General features: G+C 35.5%; 1 protein-coding gene across 2 annotated transcripts; it reads left to right on the forward strand.

Annotated features, from left to right (window-relative positions):
* Positions 1–4,903: 4,903 nt before the first annotated feature.
* Positions 4,904–17,246, forward strand: GNRHR (gonadotropin releasing hormone receptor). Of its 2 annotated transcripts, none has more exons than XM_012760966.3 (3): positions 4,904–5,425; positions 14,485–14,704; positions 17,002–17,246. In XM_012760966.3, the coding sequence occupies exons 1-3, from the start codon at positions 4,904–4,906 to the stop codon at positions 17,244–17,246; spliced, it is 987 nt and encodes a 328-aa protein (XP_012616420.1). The 2 variants fall into 2 exon arrangements, with proteins under 2 accessions (XP_012616420.1, XP_012616421.1); XM_012760967.2 differs by having other exon boundaries at positions 4,904–5,424; positions 14,612–14,704; positions 17,002–17,137.
* The last annotated feature ends 1,214 nt before the right edge of the window (positions 17,247–18,460 follow it).

Consider the following 18,460-nt stretch of genomic DNA (forward strand, 5'->3'; position numbering starts at 1 on the left):
TCTCAGAATCTTTTTGGTATAATTTGTTTACTTCATTTCAGAAGCTCTCATAATTTAAGTGGAAAAGATTGGCTTCCTCAAAAGTTTCACCAAGAAGACTTTTCACCGAGTAAACAATAGAAGACAAAAACCACAACCTTTCTAGAGACTTTATTTTCTTCATTTTCAAGAGTCCTCTTGCTTAAAAAAAAAGAACTAAAATACATACATTTTCAAACACCAGAAAAAAGGATCGTCTTATCACATTCCCTTTCAACTCTTCGCCGCATAGGGGTTTTAATATAAATTCAAATTAATTATTTTTCTAAGATAAAAATATACTTTCCCATATATTTCAAATAACATCTCTTTAAAATTTGCTTATTAAAAAATATAAACTCCATAAGATTATGAGCTCTCTGTCTTATTCTATTTCCCATTGCCTAAAACTCTGTCTGGAGCATAATAAATATTTGTTAAATAAATGGATGAAAATAGGGATGAATGAAATTATAGTTCTTATGACTGTATTAAAGAAAACATGTCCAACAAATGAAAATAGATCATTTTAATGAGTGGAAAACCTGCATAATAAAAGAGAATAATAGGAAATGAATTTGAAGCTAAAAGAGAACGTAAAGGCCATGTCAGAAGTTTAACAGATAATAGCCATGAGACATAAAAGGCTTGAGTGTCACACAAGAGGACTGGGGTCTCCTGATTCCCAGTGTAGTGCTCTTTCTTCTATACTATACTCATTATGAAAATATAGTTTAAATTCCATTACAGGGAATGCTGTTGCCCTCACACATTGATTTCCTAGAATGCTCTTTGAACAGATTGCACTAGTTGTAATGGACATCGGCAATGTTCCACTCAGGCTGACTTATCAGATATTAACACTCCTCCATTAGCTGTTGAGAGTGTTGGCTGTCCAGGGCTCACTGCTACCCTCTTCTGAGACATGCCATCAGTTTACGGGAACCACCACCCAGGTATACCTGAGAAATTATCTTTCTCCCCACCTAACAGGTAGGCCTCAGCCAATCGGTAACTGCTACAGGAGTACAAAAGCTCAGCCTCCTTTCCTAATGATGGGGTAACTCTGCAGTTCCATTGACACCCCAGTGCTCCATCTGGGATCGGGCTAAGGCTACACTTCAGCTGAACCCATACTTGCCTTGATTCTTCCTCTGCCCTGTCTTGCTTTCCTCACTCTCTTAGAGGTGTTGCCTGAAATCATTCCCTCACTTGCACAAGAATCCCCATCTCCAGCTCTGCTCTAGGAAACTAGACTTAATACATTAGTTGATTTAGTTTATAAATTAATTAAAATGTTATTAATAGAAAAAAACAGTTTTCTCCTATTTTTCCTAAAATACATGAATGCAGTTTTCTAATTCAATCAAATCTAGTACGGCAAACCCAACCAGATCTTTACTCTTCCAGAAAATTTTGCCTAAAGTTCATCATTCCAAACATGAAGTTTCCCTGTATTATACAGTAAAGTTGGATGCAGGTGGTTTAATCATTTAAATGTAACTGTACTGATTTTAGGACATATTCTTGTATTTGAAAAAAACCCTTGTTATCACTTTATCACTATTTTTTTCTTTTTTCATTGTCTCTTTCTCACAGGAGGGCAATGCAAGAACATTTCTAGGTAACTAATCATAACCCTGGTTAGTAGAATTTCAGTTAACCAAGTTTTACTCTTCAAAGGCTTTGGCTTTAAAAGATTTTTCTTTGTCCCTGTGGATGCCTTGATGATCTAGTAAAGAAAATTCTATACAACAAATATTATCATATCACATATTTATACTCCAATCTATGAAATTACTCTCTACAACAAAAGCCTTGTATATGTGATATATGCATCATTGACTAGGAGAAAGAAAGGTTGTTTATTCTTCCATTTCCTATTATTAATATCATTCCTACCTTTGAAAAACAATAGTAATAAATTTTCAAATTACACGATATAGCAAAACATTTTAAAAATCCAGATAAAATAATGTGTAAAAGGAAGTGGTTTACGGGACTAAAAATACTTTTCAAAGAACTTCTTAAATAATTACAATTGTTTTATTTATTTAACTACATTTAATTCAGTTCATGATATAATGAAACGGGTTTTCAAGTCTGTTTTAACCTTATGTCCTAAAGATTTTTAAAATACAGAATTCATTTTTATAAAATTCAATTTTTAAAGAACTGTTTTATTAAAAAATTATCATAAAAGAATGCCATTGTCATTAACTCTGAAATGAATATTTATGTTTATGAGGAGGGAAAATCAGATTGATGAGTGGGTTTTTACATGAAGTGGAGAAGCAGAGTTAAGAACATTGACTAGAGGCCGAGCGTGGTGGCTCACACCTGTAATCCTAGCACTATGGGAGGCCGAGGCAGGAGGATTGCTCAAGGTCAGGAGTTCAAAACCAGCCTAATCGAGACCCCATCTCTACTAAAAATAGAAAGAAATTAATTGACCAACTAAAAATATATATACAAAAAATTAGCTGGGCATGGTGGCACGTGCCTGTAGTCCCAGCTACTCGGGAGGCTGAGGCAGGAGCATCGCTTGAGCCCAGGAGATTGAGGTTGTCGTGAGCTAGGCTGATGCCATGGCACTCTAGCCTGGGCAACAGAGTGAGACTCTGTCTCAAAAAAAAAAAGAGCACTGACTATAAAGCCAACTTACTTAGACTCAGACCCTGGCTTTGCCACCTAATAGCTGTGTGAGCTTGTCACCTAACATCTCTATACCCTGTTTCCCCTTTTGTATAATCAAGGTAACAATAGAATCTAACCCAGAAGGTAGTTACAAGGATCCAATGACTAAATATCTACAAAGCACTAGAATTATTTCTGGCACATAATAATTTCTATTTTGGTGTTCGTTAAACAAATCTTTATTTACAACAGTTTGACATACTTGTTAAAGAAAAAATTGCATGACTTTCAGATTTGTTGCTTGCCTCCCAGCAATTTTGTGTAAATACTTCCTCATAATTAATAATTCATATTCCTTCCTCAAATTTTTCCATTTAAACTTGAATTAAAATATTCCCTCTTTACATAGTTTGCAATTGTCATAGACATTATTCTTGGTTAAATAAAGTCAGTCATTTAAAAAATAATGCAGAACCAGCCTAAGTGTCCATCAATAGATGAATGGATAAGAAAATGTGGTTTAACAATGGGATATCACTTAACTCGAGTGAGAATGGCCTTTATCAAAAAGTCCCCAAACAATAAATGTTGGCATGGATGTGGCGAGATAGGAACACTCCTCCACTGCTGGTGGGACTGCAAACTAGTTCAACCTCTGTGGAAAGCAATATGGAGATACCTCAAAGCGATACAAGTGGATCTACCATTTGATCCAGCAATTCCACTACTGGGCATCTACCCAAAAGATCAAATGACACTCTACAAAAAAGACACCTGCACTCGAATATTTATAGCAGCACAATTCACAATTGCAAAGCTGTGAAAACAACCCAAGTGCCCATCAATTCATGAATGGATTAATAAAATGTAGTATATGTATACCATGGAGTACTACTCAGCTTTAAGAAACAATGGTGATACAGCACCTCTTGTATTTTCCTGGATAGAGCTGGAACCCATTCTACTAAGTGGAGTATGTCAAGAATGGAAAAACAAGCACCACATGTACTCACCACCAAATTGGTATTAACAGATCAACACCTAAGTGGACATATAGGACTAACATTTATTGGGTGTCGGGAGGTGGGAGAGGGGAGGAGAGGATGGGTATATACAAACACAACGAGTAAGATGTGCAACGTTTGGTGGATGGACATGCTTGAAGCTCTGACTCAAGGGGGGAGGGGGCATTGGCAATATACATAACCTTAACACTGTACCCCCATAATACGCTAAAATAAAAAAAAAGAAAATGTGGTTTATATACACAATGGAATAGCATTCGGCCATAAAAAGCACTCACCATGACAGTTAAAGCAGCAACACAGAAAAAGTTCCCAAGTGGTCCCAATGTGAAATGATCAGAAAACATATAAAGGAACATAAGTATTCATTATATATAAATATATACACACACACACACACACACACACATACACATATATAAATGCAGTTACTGCATTTATACAGTATTTTCTCCAATATCTAGTTATGCAATAATGTGCAATACTAGCAAGTACATTATTTGAACAATTATAAAAACAGACAATAATAAAAAAAATGGTTAATCATTTTTTCTCTAATTTTAGCTTAATCTGACCATTAAGACTGATTGATAAATTTGAACACGTATTAGATCAAATCGATCCTAATAGTGAAGCTATGAATCTGTTGTAAGATAGTTTTAAATTAACATAGTGTTTGAATGCTAAACAGCGTGTTTGAAAAAGAAAACAAAGAAATGTTTTTGAGAAATGTACTACTTTCTTAAAACACCGGATTTTAATTGAATTAAGTTGAGGTGTTTCTAGTATTTTTCTTCATTTTCAGTTTGTTTCTATCTGTTGGACAGAACACTAGCACTAAATCGTTTTTTTTTTAATCTCTTCATTAAAGTTATTTGAATCGTAAGTGACTTTTAAATTTAAAATTAGACTTTGAGCGTCCTTCGCTTAGGAAGAATGTTGTGAAAACCAGGCCATCTGCTCAGTGGCTACAGTTACAAGCGGCCCTCAGAAGGTGTTTGGCTCGCTCTGTTTTCCCACTCTGCCGGATTACAAACACACAAAACAAGTTCACCTTGATCTTTCACATTAAGTATCCCAGGGACAAAATTTGACATAAATTTAAACCTATGACGTTTCCATCTAAAGAAGGCAGAAATAAAACAGGACTTTGGGTTCAATTCCAACAAAACATCAGAAGTGCTGGGCAAGCACAAGTCTCAAAGCTCTGTCTCAGGGGAAGCATGGCGAATAATGCCTCTCCTGAGCAGGATCAAGATCACTGCTCCGCAGCCAACCACAGCGTCCCGCTGATGCAGGGCAACCTCCCCACGCTGACCTTGTCTGGAAAGATCCGAGTTATGGTTACTTTCTTCCTTTTTCTGCTCTCCACAACCTTTAATGCTTCTTTCCTGTTGAAACTTCAGAAGTGGACTCAGAAGAAAGAGAAAGGGAAAAAGCTCTCGAGAATGAAGGTGCTTTTGAAACATCTCACCCTAGCCAACCTGTTGGAGACTCTGATAGTCATGCCCCTGGACGGGATGTGGAACATCACAGTCCAGTGGTACGCTGGAGAGTTCCTCTGCAAAGCCCTCAGCTACCTGAAGCTTTTCTCCATGTACGCCCCGGCCTTCATGATGGTGGTCATCAGCCTGGACCGCTCCCTGGCCATCACGAGGCCCCTAGCTGTGAAAAGCAACAGCAAGCTCGGACAGTCCATGATTGGCCTGGCCTGGATCCTCAGCAGTGTCTTCGCTGGACCACAGGTAGGCCGTTACTCATCAACTTGTTAGGATATGGTGAGCACAGATTTCCTATCTAAACTTGAGTAAAGGTCTTATCAAAGGAAGAACTGTACGATCTTTAAGAGCTTGAACTCTGAAAATTCAATAAGTGGAGTTTAATCCTGGCCCTGCTCTGTTACCTTGGACAAATTTCTTAACCTCTCTAGGTTTCAGTTCCTTCATTGATAAAAATGGGGGTAATGCCTTCTTCCTGCTTCTTTTGTGATGATTAAATGAATAATGTATTAAAGTGGCTAACATAATTTCTGGTGGGTAGTAAACACTCCCCCAAAAGATATTTATTCTCAAAATTGACCTTATCCTCATCCCATTTTTCCATCTATTTTTCCTTTTGCTCTGATTGACATGGATTTGATGCTTAGTTGAGAGAATTTTTTTTTTTTGAGACAGAGTCTCACTCTGTTTCCTGGGGTAGAGTGCCATGGCATCGGCCTAGTTCACAGCAGCCTCAATGCCTGGGCTCAAGCAATCCTTCTGCCTCAGCCTCCTGAGTAGCTGGGACTACAGGCATGCACCACCATGCCCAGCTAATCTTTTCTATATATTTTTAGTTGGCCAATTAATTTCTTTCTATTTTTAGTAGAGTTTTGCTCTTTCTCAGGCTGGTTTCGAACTCCTGACCTTGAGCGATCCACCTGCCTTGGCCTCCCAGAGTGCTAGGATTACAAGCATGAGCCACTGTGCCTGGCCCAGTTGAGAGAATTTTTAGGAACTGTGAAATTTTCATAGGTAGAAAATATTTTTTTTTAGAACATTTCTTTTTTTTTTTTTTTCTTTTTTGAGACAGAGTCTCGCTTTGTTGCCCAGGCTAGAGTGAGTGTCGTGGCATCATCAGCCTAGCTCACAGCAACCTCAAACTCCTGGGCTCAAGCAATCCTCCTGCCTCAGCCTCCCGAGTAGCCGGGACTACAGGCTTGTGCCACCATGCCCGGCTAATTTTTTCTCTATATATTAGTTGGCCAATTAATTTCTTTCTATTTATAGTAGAGACGGGGTCTCACTCTTGCTCAGGTTGGTTTCGAACTCCTGAACTCAAACGATCCGCCCGCCTCGGCCTCCCAGAGAGCTAGGATTACAGGCATGGGCCACCGCGCCCAGCCCTAGAACATTTCTTATTGGCGATTTCTTGAGTGGGAACTTTTAAGAATTCTGTCACTGCAGCTTAGGGAGATTTATTCTTGATCAGTATGTTGTTCTGCCATTTGCAGCTGTGTGGGATGGAATAAAGAAGAAAAGTGGGCAATCTTGGACATTTGTAAATCTGAATATTTCCTTGAAGTTAGCTTGAATTTTGCAGGAGGTAGGTTGTTGGGAAAGCCATATGACTGTTGATATAATAACTGCCCTATGATAACAGAAGGCAGATATTGTTCCAGATTGTCTTCATCAGAGGCAACTTGGTTAATTGACCTACAGAATCTACCATTTCAACAGTCAGATCTCTGAAGAAAAGAAGGATAAATTCTTGCAAATAACAAAGATCCCTTAATAACAGATAAGTTGTCTCTGTGTGCATAAATATACTGTACGGTGAGCCCAGGATACAAGGATGTGTCAAGAAGTAAATCAGACTTAATTAGGATCCTCCAAAACTTTCCTTTACAAATGGAAATTTATCTAGACATTCTAAACTGGCCCAATGGTTTAAAAACAAAACACTGCCAGGCACAGCTCACTACATAGTGCAAGACACTAGAAAGCTGGGTAACTAAAATTTCTCACTAATTCCTCACTTAACTATTTTTTTTGGATTTTAGATAAATTTAATTAGTGTGCTCTATGGCAGGAGGAATGGGAAAAACTAAAATGTTTTGATTTTCCTGGAGAAAAATATATTATAATTTCTTCACAGTGACTGAATATACAAGAGTAGGTTTAACAAATATGTCATTTAAAAATGAGATTATTTAGCTAAGGCTTATGCTCTTGAAATGTTTCATTTTGTTTCTTGAAAGTGTAAGTACTTTCATTTGTTTTCTTAGAGAAGATAAACACAAGTTAGAGTCCTCACACTGAGGTTGGTACTGATGAAACAGAGAAATAGTCCTCAAAGAAAATGTAGTTCATTTGTGAAGACAAAACTTATATAAAACTAATACAACTAGATACTAAAATTTTTTAAACCTATTACAAGGATAAGAAGACACTTGTTTGGGTTGAAACAGTGAAGGAAGCTTTTAGGGTAAGGTAGAATAAGCTTAGTTATTAAGATTGATTGATATTTGAATGGAAAAATAAATGAAGCATCACATATAATTTTCAATAATGGTTAAACGTGTGACTGATTTTCATAGAAGACTAATTTGGTTGAAGTGAAAGACTGAGAGTTGGGAATATTGAGAAATTAGATTTGGTGGTCATCCTTTCCATAGCAACTATTTATTTGTCATGAAACGTTGTGATTATATGTGTGTCTGTCTTTGCCATTAGGATATATGCTTCTAAATGATAGAGACTGTATTGTGTTCAAGACGACCTGTTGACGACCCAATATTTATCACAGTACCTAATTAAGATACCTAGCAAAAATAGAAATTAAAAATGTTTGACTAAATGAATGAATGAATGAATGAGCAGCATGATAGATTTGTATCATAGAAGACATTAATAGCTGTGAGAATTCCTGAAATTAATGTGAGGGCCTCATAGTCTTTGCAAGTCCTGTGCAAGAAGTAAACTGATTTTTTTAAGCAAGAATGTTCAAGAAAAGTTACGTCTAGAGTGGAGTAGAGTGAGACAAAGAATCTTTTCAAATAGAGTGAAGTGAGACAAAGAATATTTTCCTATCATCTGGCAATGAGGTGATTAAGTTGAGGGCTAGAGCGGTATGGGATGATAAGAGAAACATTTCAAACAAAAAACAAAGCTTGGCAACAAATTGGATTAAGGGAATTAATAATAGAACAGATGAAAATAAATCTCCAATATTTTTGGCCAAAGAGCTTGAATGATAAAACTGTTGAAATAGCCAGGTAGGTTAAGAAGAGGAATGTTTGCCCATTTGTTTGTTTGTTTGAAGGAAAAGGGAAGGCAGGCTATAAGAAGAGGTAAAAACATTTGCTTTAGGACATGACTATTGGCAATGAAAGTACAGCTATCTGGAAAGCAGCTGGTAATTTGAGATACTGATATAGATTGAAGTCCAGACAGAAATAAAAATAAGTTACTGTGACAATAACTGAAGGACAAATCCACAGTTTCATTCCCTTTAACCCCCCAAGCTATAAATAAAATATTGATTTATGAGTTTAATTATTTCTATCTAAGTATATCACAGCAATAATAGAAATTTAATGCCAATACTTATGTATCTTAATATAGCAAAAAGAAAACATGAAATTAACTTTGAATTGTTCAGGAACTTCATGTAATAGTCTGACCTAAAATACATTACTTCTACCAAAGAGCTTTATGTAAATATGAGCCACAGAAAATGATGGTACTATTTTATTTTGTAAAACAAATGACTCGTCCTCATTTTCAACAACACTTTAAATCTATAAAGCACTTTCTGAAGTTTCCTGAGAAACCTCACATAAGTAATTCTATTTGATACTTACATTAACTCTGAGGTAAACAGGAAATGAGTTGCTATTTTTATTTTACATACAGTAGAACTAAGGTCTAAACCTTTGAAAGCAATGGCATTCAAACCTTTTGGGCAATAACCCAAAGTAAATTCATGCTACATCAAGATCTTGTCTCTTTCTCTGTGTCTCTTTCTTTTACACATATAACTGAAATAAATATTCTATTCTGTTCCATTTTATTTTTTAATGTTAATTACAACTCACTGCAGTGTTAAAAAATACTGATTTAAAATGACTGGGGGCTGGGGACCGTGGCTCATGCTTATAATCCCAGCACTTTGGGAGGCCAAGGCAGGAGGATCCCTTGAGGCCAGGAGTTGGAGACCAACCAAAGCAACATAGTGATACCCTATCTCTACAAAAAATTAAAAAATTAGCCAAGCATGGTGTTGTGTGTCTGTAGTCCTACCTACTTAGGAAGCTGAGGCAGGAGGATTCCTTGAAGCCAGGAGTTTGAAGCAACAGTGAAATATGATTGATCACATCACTACACTTCAGCCTGGGTGATGGGTAAGACTCTGTCTCTAAAATAATAAATAAATAAATAATAAAAGCATTACTTGGCGTTTCCCATGTCACTTGGCCTTTTTAACTCATGCCTTTTAATTAAGTGCAGTTTTTCTTTTATTATAGCTCTCTGATCTCTCTCTGAATTAAAGAGGTTCCAACTCTGCCACTGTTATGTATATTTGATGGGGTAGACAAGAGATAGACCTTATTATCTCTAGATTGTGACACACAGTGAGTGTGTCTCACGCTTCACCACGCTCTATGCATATGCACATTGACAGTGGTGCGTCCTGTCACAGCTCATTTACATTAAAAAGGCAAATTTAATCTTCATCCTTTGATGCACATATTGATTTTTTATCACTTGGGTAATTCATACTTCAATTGAAAAAAAACTAACAAACTAGTTGTCACAACTCAGGCCTGGGAACCTGGGAATTCGTGATATTTTGCTAGAGCTCAGTATGATCAAATTTCAAATTGGCCACCCTGATTTTCTACCTTCCTGATTATTAACCTCAGAAGCTAAGTTCTATGATGATTCGTGTATGTATTTTCAGAAGTTTCACCATAGCACAGCATAGAAACTTTCAAACTTTTTGCTAGCAATAGCATTTAAAAGAAAAAAAATCCTATGTGGAGCCCCAATAAATGAAACAAATATAAATGGAGCTGCTCTAGTTAAAATAGGGTGAAAGGAAAACTGGTCCTCCGTTTGGTTATTCACTAACTCCTAGTTACATTTCCTTTAAAGAGCTCCCCCCCCCCCATCCTTTGCAACAAAGTTGAAAGCCCATGAGATAGTAGAAATGTCATGGGAGTATTGAATTTAAACAGAGTTGGGTTCAAATCACAGTACTATGAATTACCAGCTATGTGACTCTGAGCACATTACTTAATTAAGTTTAAGAGAGTAACTATAAAGAACAAATTGTACAATATATAAAATCATCTATGAATAGTTTAAGACTTTACACTTTAATTTTAAACAGTTAACATTTGATTCATTCTTATCCTTTCTTCTTCCCTTTCTTTCTTCTTTCCTTCATAAAAGGGTTTTTGATGTCAAGAAATAAAAAATACAGAAATGTGAGTATTAAAATTAAAGAACTAATCTTTAAGAAACAGCACAAAGAAATGCTTATATAAAGGTGGATTATTTCAAATTTTTCAAAATTATAGCATGCATTCTAACTGATGAGTAAATTTGGCCAAACTATCCCCTGGTCACAGTCTATCCTACTCACTCTGAAATGTACATATGCCAGAGCATAATAATTCAAGTCTTGTAAGTATCATTTCTAAAAGTAGGTTGGGAAGGAAGGGAGGGAGAGAGGGAGGGAGGGAGGGAGGGAGGAAGGAAGGAGATAGAAAGAAAGAAAGAAAGAAAGAAAGAAAGAGAGAGAGAGAGAGAGAGAGAGAGAGAGAGAGAGAGAGAGAGAGAAAGAGAGAAAGAGAGAGAGAAGGAGGGAGGGAGAAAAAAAAGAAAAAGAAAGGAGGGAAGCAAGGAGAAAACATGCCCTGGGTGTAGATCTGGTTTAAGGCCATCTGTGGTTAGGCTATAACTATAAATTGAGCAAAAAACATTGTCTAGATAGGGTGTGTCCGTATCTAATTAAAAATCACATGGTTTCTAATGATAGTCATCTAAGACCACAAGAACTTCAGAGTAGCAGATTATTTGCCGAAAAAGTTTATGTTACTAGCTTATCTGTGTTAATATGCAGCATTACATATTGACAACTTTTAAATTCTGTAGTTAATCCAGGCCTGCAGGCAAGAAATGTGAGCCACTTCTTTGCCTTTGGGGTAAAAGTGTGCAGCTTAAAGATGTGTGGAGTACACGCAGGGAACTTACTGGTATAGAATGCACTATTGAACTTGACAAGGAGTTTCAGTTCAATAAATACCCATCATTGGCAGATAAAAAAACAACAAAAACAAAAACAAAATAAATAAATAAATACCCATCACACATGTACAACATGACAAACATTGTGCCACCACATGGTAACAATGTGCTATTAGCAAAAATAGCAAAAACAATAATGATAATGATAAATAATAGTTGAGGACATGAATATGTGCCAGAAATTGTGATAAATGCTTTTACGTGCAGCATTTCATGTAATGTCCCCAACAACTCTATACATTATATGCAATTATTATCCTTATTTTACACATGAAAAAACTAATTCTACGATATTCTATAGCATGCCCAACGTTATTGTCTCATAAATGGAAATATCACTGTACCTAGTTAACTCTATAGTCAGAGCTTTTAACTGCTACACTCTGCCACGCTATGCAACGTAATATTGTCTATTTCCCTTTTTCATGTAGGAGGCTGGGGAAGGAAAAGGAAGGAAAAATTTAAGGTGGGAATAGAAGGTTAAAAAAGATTGGGAAAAAAATATTTGGTATGCATTTATAAATATATAAATAAATATATATGGATACACATAGAAGTTGCACATATCCTCAATATTTTATAATGATAATGGTTAAGATTTATATACTGCTGTGTGCCAGGCACTATTCCTGCATGTATTAACTCATTTAATTGTCATAACAGCCCCTACAGGTACATACTGATATTATCGTCATTTATAGATGAGGAAACTGAAGCATACCATCTGAATATAATTACCTTTGAAAAAGGTTAGGTAATAGTGTAATTAGTGTGGGGTAAAGTAAGGGTTAAAGATATTCTAATAATGAATTGCATCTGTAATTGACTGTGAAGAAGGAAAACAGAATGTTCTTGTTTATGGCAAAATAAAGCAGACACTGATAAGAACTGGGGCTAGGGATAAGAGAAGCGAAACACAGAAATTAAAGAAATATAATCCAAGGACAAAGGAATCACTGAAAGTGAAGTGGATCTCTGTATTAATCATTCAAATGAACATGGCCTTGGAGCACAAAATAAACTTAACCAAGGCTAAATCTAATTAATTTATGGGCAAGTGAGATTCTGAATTTGTATACACTTTACTATATCTCTCTTTTAAAATGTATCCATCTACCTTGCATTACTGCTGTCACACATGTTTTATAACTCTACTACCAAATATTAAATTGTCTGGTAGGAAAATATATCTGGTTCATCTTTTATGACAGAGAGCCCCTGATGTAGTTAATTTTACCAAAGAGTTGCTTAAAAAAATAAGTATTTGTTAAATAAAGATGATGACCATTAACTGAAATTGTAGTACTATGTTTCAAAGTCACTGCTAAATGAAAGTTTCATCGTTTTAGCTTAAAAACATGTAACATTGCAGTGAAAATGTGGCCCAGTGCAGAGCAGAAAGTCAAACTCTTGTAATCTGGTTCTAAGTCCAATTGGGGAAGTGTGGAGGAAAGTGAAGGAAGTAGCTAAGACTTTAAAGAAATGTAAGATTCTCAGGTTCTGTGTGAAGCAACCCTTCCAAAGACTTCTACTCACCACATCTGTTGAGTCGAATTCAAAACTGAATTTTAAATAAGATCAGGTTGGAAAGAATTATGGAAAACTGAAAAGCTCACTTCGTAGTGTATAAAAAAGTTTATCTGAATTGTAAGATAAAATTAGTTCAATGTACTTGTATGGGTTTGACTTCAAGATCAATAATAAGATCATTAGATGCTCCCTAGTGGATTCATTTAGAATTTCTCTTTTCCCCTTGAAAATGAAAAAAAGATCTGAAACTGAAAATCAACTTTTTAATTTTTTTTAACAGGTCCAGGGTTTCTTTCATTTTTGAGGTGACATGACTGGGAATGAAGTTTGCCTTTAAAAAAAAAAAAAAAAGAATACTATAAAGTGTTTCTTGCCATGCTTGTAAAGTCTAAAAAATAATTCTGTTTCTTATATCTATAATTAAAAATAAAATTTCTAAACTCAATCAAAAACTTTAAAAAATGAATACAACCTCTCATTTGCTTAAAATAAAAGATTTTCTTTACTCTTGTTTATAGCTCTGTAGCAATCTATTAAGTGGTCTACCATAGTTTATTCAGCTACTGCTCTGCTAATTGGCATTTAGATTATTTTCAACGCTTTAGAATCACAAATGATATATCAATGAATAACCTTGTACATATGCATTTTTATATAATGGGAGGTATGAGTGTATCTTCAGGGTAAATTCCTGGATGTGGAATTGCTGGGTCAAAGGTAAATGCATGTGTAGTTATGCTATGTTATTCCCTTCCATAATGTTTGTACCAATTTGCATTCCCACTAGCAATGTATGACAGTGCTCGTTTCCCTACGACCTTGCCAACAGAGTATGACTGTACTTTTTAATGGCTGCCAATCTTGATAGTGACAGTGGTATTGCAGTATAAATTTAGTTGACATTCCTCCTACCACAAGCCAAGTTGAACATCTTTTCATATGTTAAGGGCCAGTTTTATATCTTTTTGGTGAACTGTCTGTTCATGTCTCTTCACTACATTTTAAGACAATGTCATTTTAATGGGGTTTTCTGTCTCTACAATAAAATATAAATATGTATTTTGGGGGATACGTTCTAAGTGCCAATCACAATTTTAGGTACTGAAGATATAACTGTGAACAAAACCACTTGCAAAAATTTGCTCAGCATGATTATATCAGAAATTGAAAATACAAAGAAAGTTGAAATTCTTGGGTGATGAATTTCCAAAAAGTTCAAATAATTTCCAAAAAGTTCAAAATCTTACAGCTCAATTCACACCCACATTTTTTTTATTCACATGGTTGTCAATGTGCACCAAACATATTTTAAGTAAACATCCACTTATATCATAATTTTTCATAGAAATGCCAAATAGGAAGGAACTTAGAAATTGCTTTAAGCAATAATATGTTAGGAGGCTAGCCAAATAGCAGAGAGAAAATTTTCAAATAGTGTTTGGGAAAAAATAACATAAACTTCTTGTTTTCTCATACAGTTATACATCTTTAGGATGATCCATCTAGCAGACAGCACTGGACAGACAGAAGTTTTCTCTCAATGTGTAACACTCTGCAGTTTTCCACAATGGTGGCATCAAGCCTTTTATAACTTTTTCACCTTTGGCTTCCTCTTCATCATCCCTCTTCTCATCATGCTGATCTGCAATGCAAAAATCATCTTCACCCTGACACGAGTCCTTCATCAGGACCCCCACAGTATGTATTCCTTAGATTTGGTGGTAATCATGGGCAGCTTATAGACAGCAGTACTCACAACAGAGGGGCAGTTACTATGTGCTAAATGCTGTACTAAAAAGTTTATATATACTAGCACATTTGATATTCACAGACACCCTATGAGGTAATACTTTTATTATACTTTCATCATCCTCAGTTTACAAATGAGGTCATTTAATATCTCCTAATGTTCTACATTTGCACCATGAAACTAAGACAGAAAGGACAATTACTCCATTAATACCCAAGATAAGCATTGGCAAATTGTTCCTGCTGGGCCAAAGAACAATACACCAAACAAGTGATATTGAGACTATAGCAAAGTATAACCTGTTAAGTGCTAGCCGATAAAATTGTTAAAGCTGTTTTGTTTCACATTCAAATCTCCTATATCTACACAACATAAACTGTTCACATTTGTATGTGTGTTAGTGTACAAAATATGTAATTGATTATTTCATCCAAAACTTCACAGATGTGTTTGTACCTTTTTTGCTTCAGTAATCTGCTGCATTCCCCAAAACTAAAGTTTACAAACTTATAAAGTAAGCTTACTTTTAACTTATAAAGTTACGGTTATGTTGGCAACATCCAGAAGACATGTTGTCAGTAACATAGTGCATAAATTATACCTGGTATAATTTAACAGGGATATCATTTTAATTATTATGGTGTGAACACTCTCAGTGCATATTCTCACAGTCATGGTGATGCTGGTTAATAGGTATTTGGGCACTTTCCACATGCCAACACAAAATGGTATTTGATATTTCCAAAAAATATATACTGCAAAAGCAATTTGCCTTCCAAATTTTATCCCAGAAAGATTCTGTTCTATAAGGGATATCTAAGAAGGGCACAGAGAGAATAAGAAGATGAATTTCAAATAGGGGTTAGAGGGAAAAAAGATATGAGCAGTGCAGAAGCATAAAAATAAAAAGCAAAGGCAATGAGTAGTGGTTAAATATTATTAACACATTTATTTATTTAATTTTGTATCTATTCAACTAATGTGTACTGAATACTAAATATTGCTGGAAACTGCCAGGTTGGGGATACTATGGTGAATAAGATAAGCTAAGTAGCTCTCCTGCTGTCATGGGCTACAGTCTAGCAGAAAATGCAGAGAGTAAACAGTAAACTAATAATCAAGCATGATGATATTTCAAAAGAGGGAGAAACATAGCATGTGGTGGATATCTTTATAGTTTTTTCATATTCAGCCACCAAGCTGAGCCAAGATGCTTTTTATAAAATGTGTTCACTCTGATTGATTGCTTTATTACTTATATGTCACTAAAGTTTACAAATCTTGAAGATTCAGTGAAACAGCACGTGAAAAGAGCAAAGCCCATGGCAAGGCACACAGTAAATGGTAATTAGTTTTGTCTAAACAAAAATTCGTAACCAATCTTTAGTCAATAAATTACTTATTTTAACATTTCTACTCAAAAATTAATTTCATTATTAAAACATGCTAAATGTAAAAGATTTTCCTCTATATTTCCACTCTTTGGTGATCAATGAGTAAGAAGTTGCCAAAGGACTATTTCTGAATAGCATTATCTGTTTCCATTAAAAAAAATATAGTATGTGAAGAGTATTTCTTATTTTAAAGTACCAGTTCTGGATTATGAAACACAAGAACAGATTTTAAGCACTTTGAAATTGCAGCTTTTTGCCTTAAAGGACAAAGTCCTAAACTTCAGATAGGCAGCCTGACTGTTAAAGTCAGCAATTCCATTAATTCCCATTAAATTTCTTTACAAGAAGAGGAGCCTATGAACTTTAAAGGATGTATTAACATGAAAAGTGAACTTGTTTCAGAGATCATAAAAAGAAGCACACAGTTGAGGTGGATAATTTAGGGCAGCACACTTCTATTTGTACACAATTCTCATTATCCTTAGTGGCAGAGGCATTCAAGTAATATAATTCTGTTTTGAAGTCAGAATTCAACTCAGTCCAACCTCAGCCTATCTCTTCAATTTATATTTTAAGAGTTTGAATATCCCATATGCAAACCCAGATTCATTTGGTAGAAAATTAAAATTAACAGCACTATGATCTTTGATGTTTTCTATTCAGTACGTGACATATTAGAAAACTTGGTATAAAAATATACTTTTCAAATAAATTGTCATTATTAAAAATTTTGAAATTTTTCTCCCATTATATTCATTAGGTTGAATTAGTGATGGTCTCTTTCTTTTTGTCCATTTTGGTTTTGTGAGAAAACTGCTCTTTAAACACCTGCTCTTTTTTCTATCTAATAGAACTACAATTGAATCAATCCAAGAACAATATACCAAGAGCACGGCTGAGGACCCTAAAGATGACAGTTGCTTTTGCCACTTCATTTACTGTCTGCTGGACTCCCTATTATGTCCTAGGAATTTGGTATTGGTTTGATCCTGAAATGGTAAACAGGGTGTCAGATCCAGTAAATCACTTCTTCTTTCTCTTTGCTTTTTTAAACCCATGCTTTGATCCGCTTATATATGGATATTTCTCTCTGTAATTGATAGGCTACACAAGAAGTCGAGTAAAGAAGGTCAGGTAATGAATTTCTCCATTTGAGAATGACAAACACAAAGCCTTCAGCTATTTATGGACAAAGCAAGATTTAAGCTGAAGTTACAACTCTTGTTCTTTTTTTGTTTGTTTGTTTTGTTTTTGAGACTCAGTCTCACTCTATTGCCTGGGCTAGAGTGCCATGGCATCAGCCTAGCTCACAGCAACCTCAAACTCCTGGGCTCAAGCGATACTCCCGCCTCAGCCTCCCGAGTAGCTGGGACTGCAGGCATGCGCCACCATGCCCGGCTAATTTTTTTTTCTATATATTTTTAGTTGACCAATTCATTTCTTTCTATTTTTAGTAGAGATGGGGGTCTTGCTCTTGCTTAACCTGGTCTCGAACTCCTGACCTTGAGCCATCTGCCTGCCTTGGCCTCCTAGAGTGCTAGGATTACAGGTGTGAGCCCCCACACCCGGCCCAACTCTTATTCTTTTAAAAACCACATTGTCAGAACCTCAGTTACAAGGGTGAAAAAAACTTCAGGAAAAAGACTGAAACATTGTCTCATAATCATAAGCTTCTAAATTAATCTCTATGCTTTCAGACCTCATATAGCACATTATGTGGGTTTATTATCACTTTCTCCTTGCATAAAAATGTATAAATATTTAAAATAGACACATCTTAAAGCAAAAAAGGTACCAAAAAGGAAGGCTGGTTTACAACATAGTCCTAACCTCAGCCTGCTATGAAGTTTTTCTCCAAAAGGGATTTAGCAGTAATTACATTCTTATGCTATAACAATACGTAGAGCACAGAGGACAGTATGTCCCCTACCCATAAGATCAATTTTCCCTTTTGTGATGTAAAAACAAACAAACAAAACCCAAAAACCCAGTGGATCTAATTTTCTCTTTGGCTTCAAATGCATTCTGGCATTTGGAGTGCTCAGCAACCAAGTCCCCCTTCCCAATCCACTCTGCCAATCTCCTTCATGGTACAGGTTATGACGTGCCTCTATATAAAGAAGGATTTTAGAAGGGTTAGGATCAGACAGGGGTTTAGAATATTCCTCTAGGCTGTAATCCATGGAGATTGTGGTCATTAATTGCTCTAATAATGACAGTGCTTTAAAATACAGTTAAGAAAATGCTTGTACTGATTATGCTGTATGCATAATATACCCTCTGTTTTAACAAAATGAAGAAATTTTTGTC

The sequence above is a fragment of the Microcebus murinus genome, chromosome 26 (assembly GCF_040939455.1).
Source record: "Microcebus murinus isolate Inina chromosome 26, M.murinus_Inina_mat1.0, whole genome shotgun sequence".
NCBI lineage: Eukaryota > Metazoa > Chordata > Mammalia > Primates > Cheirogaleidae > Microcebus > Microcebus murinus.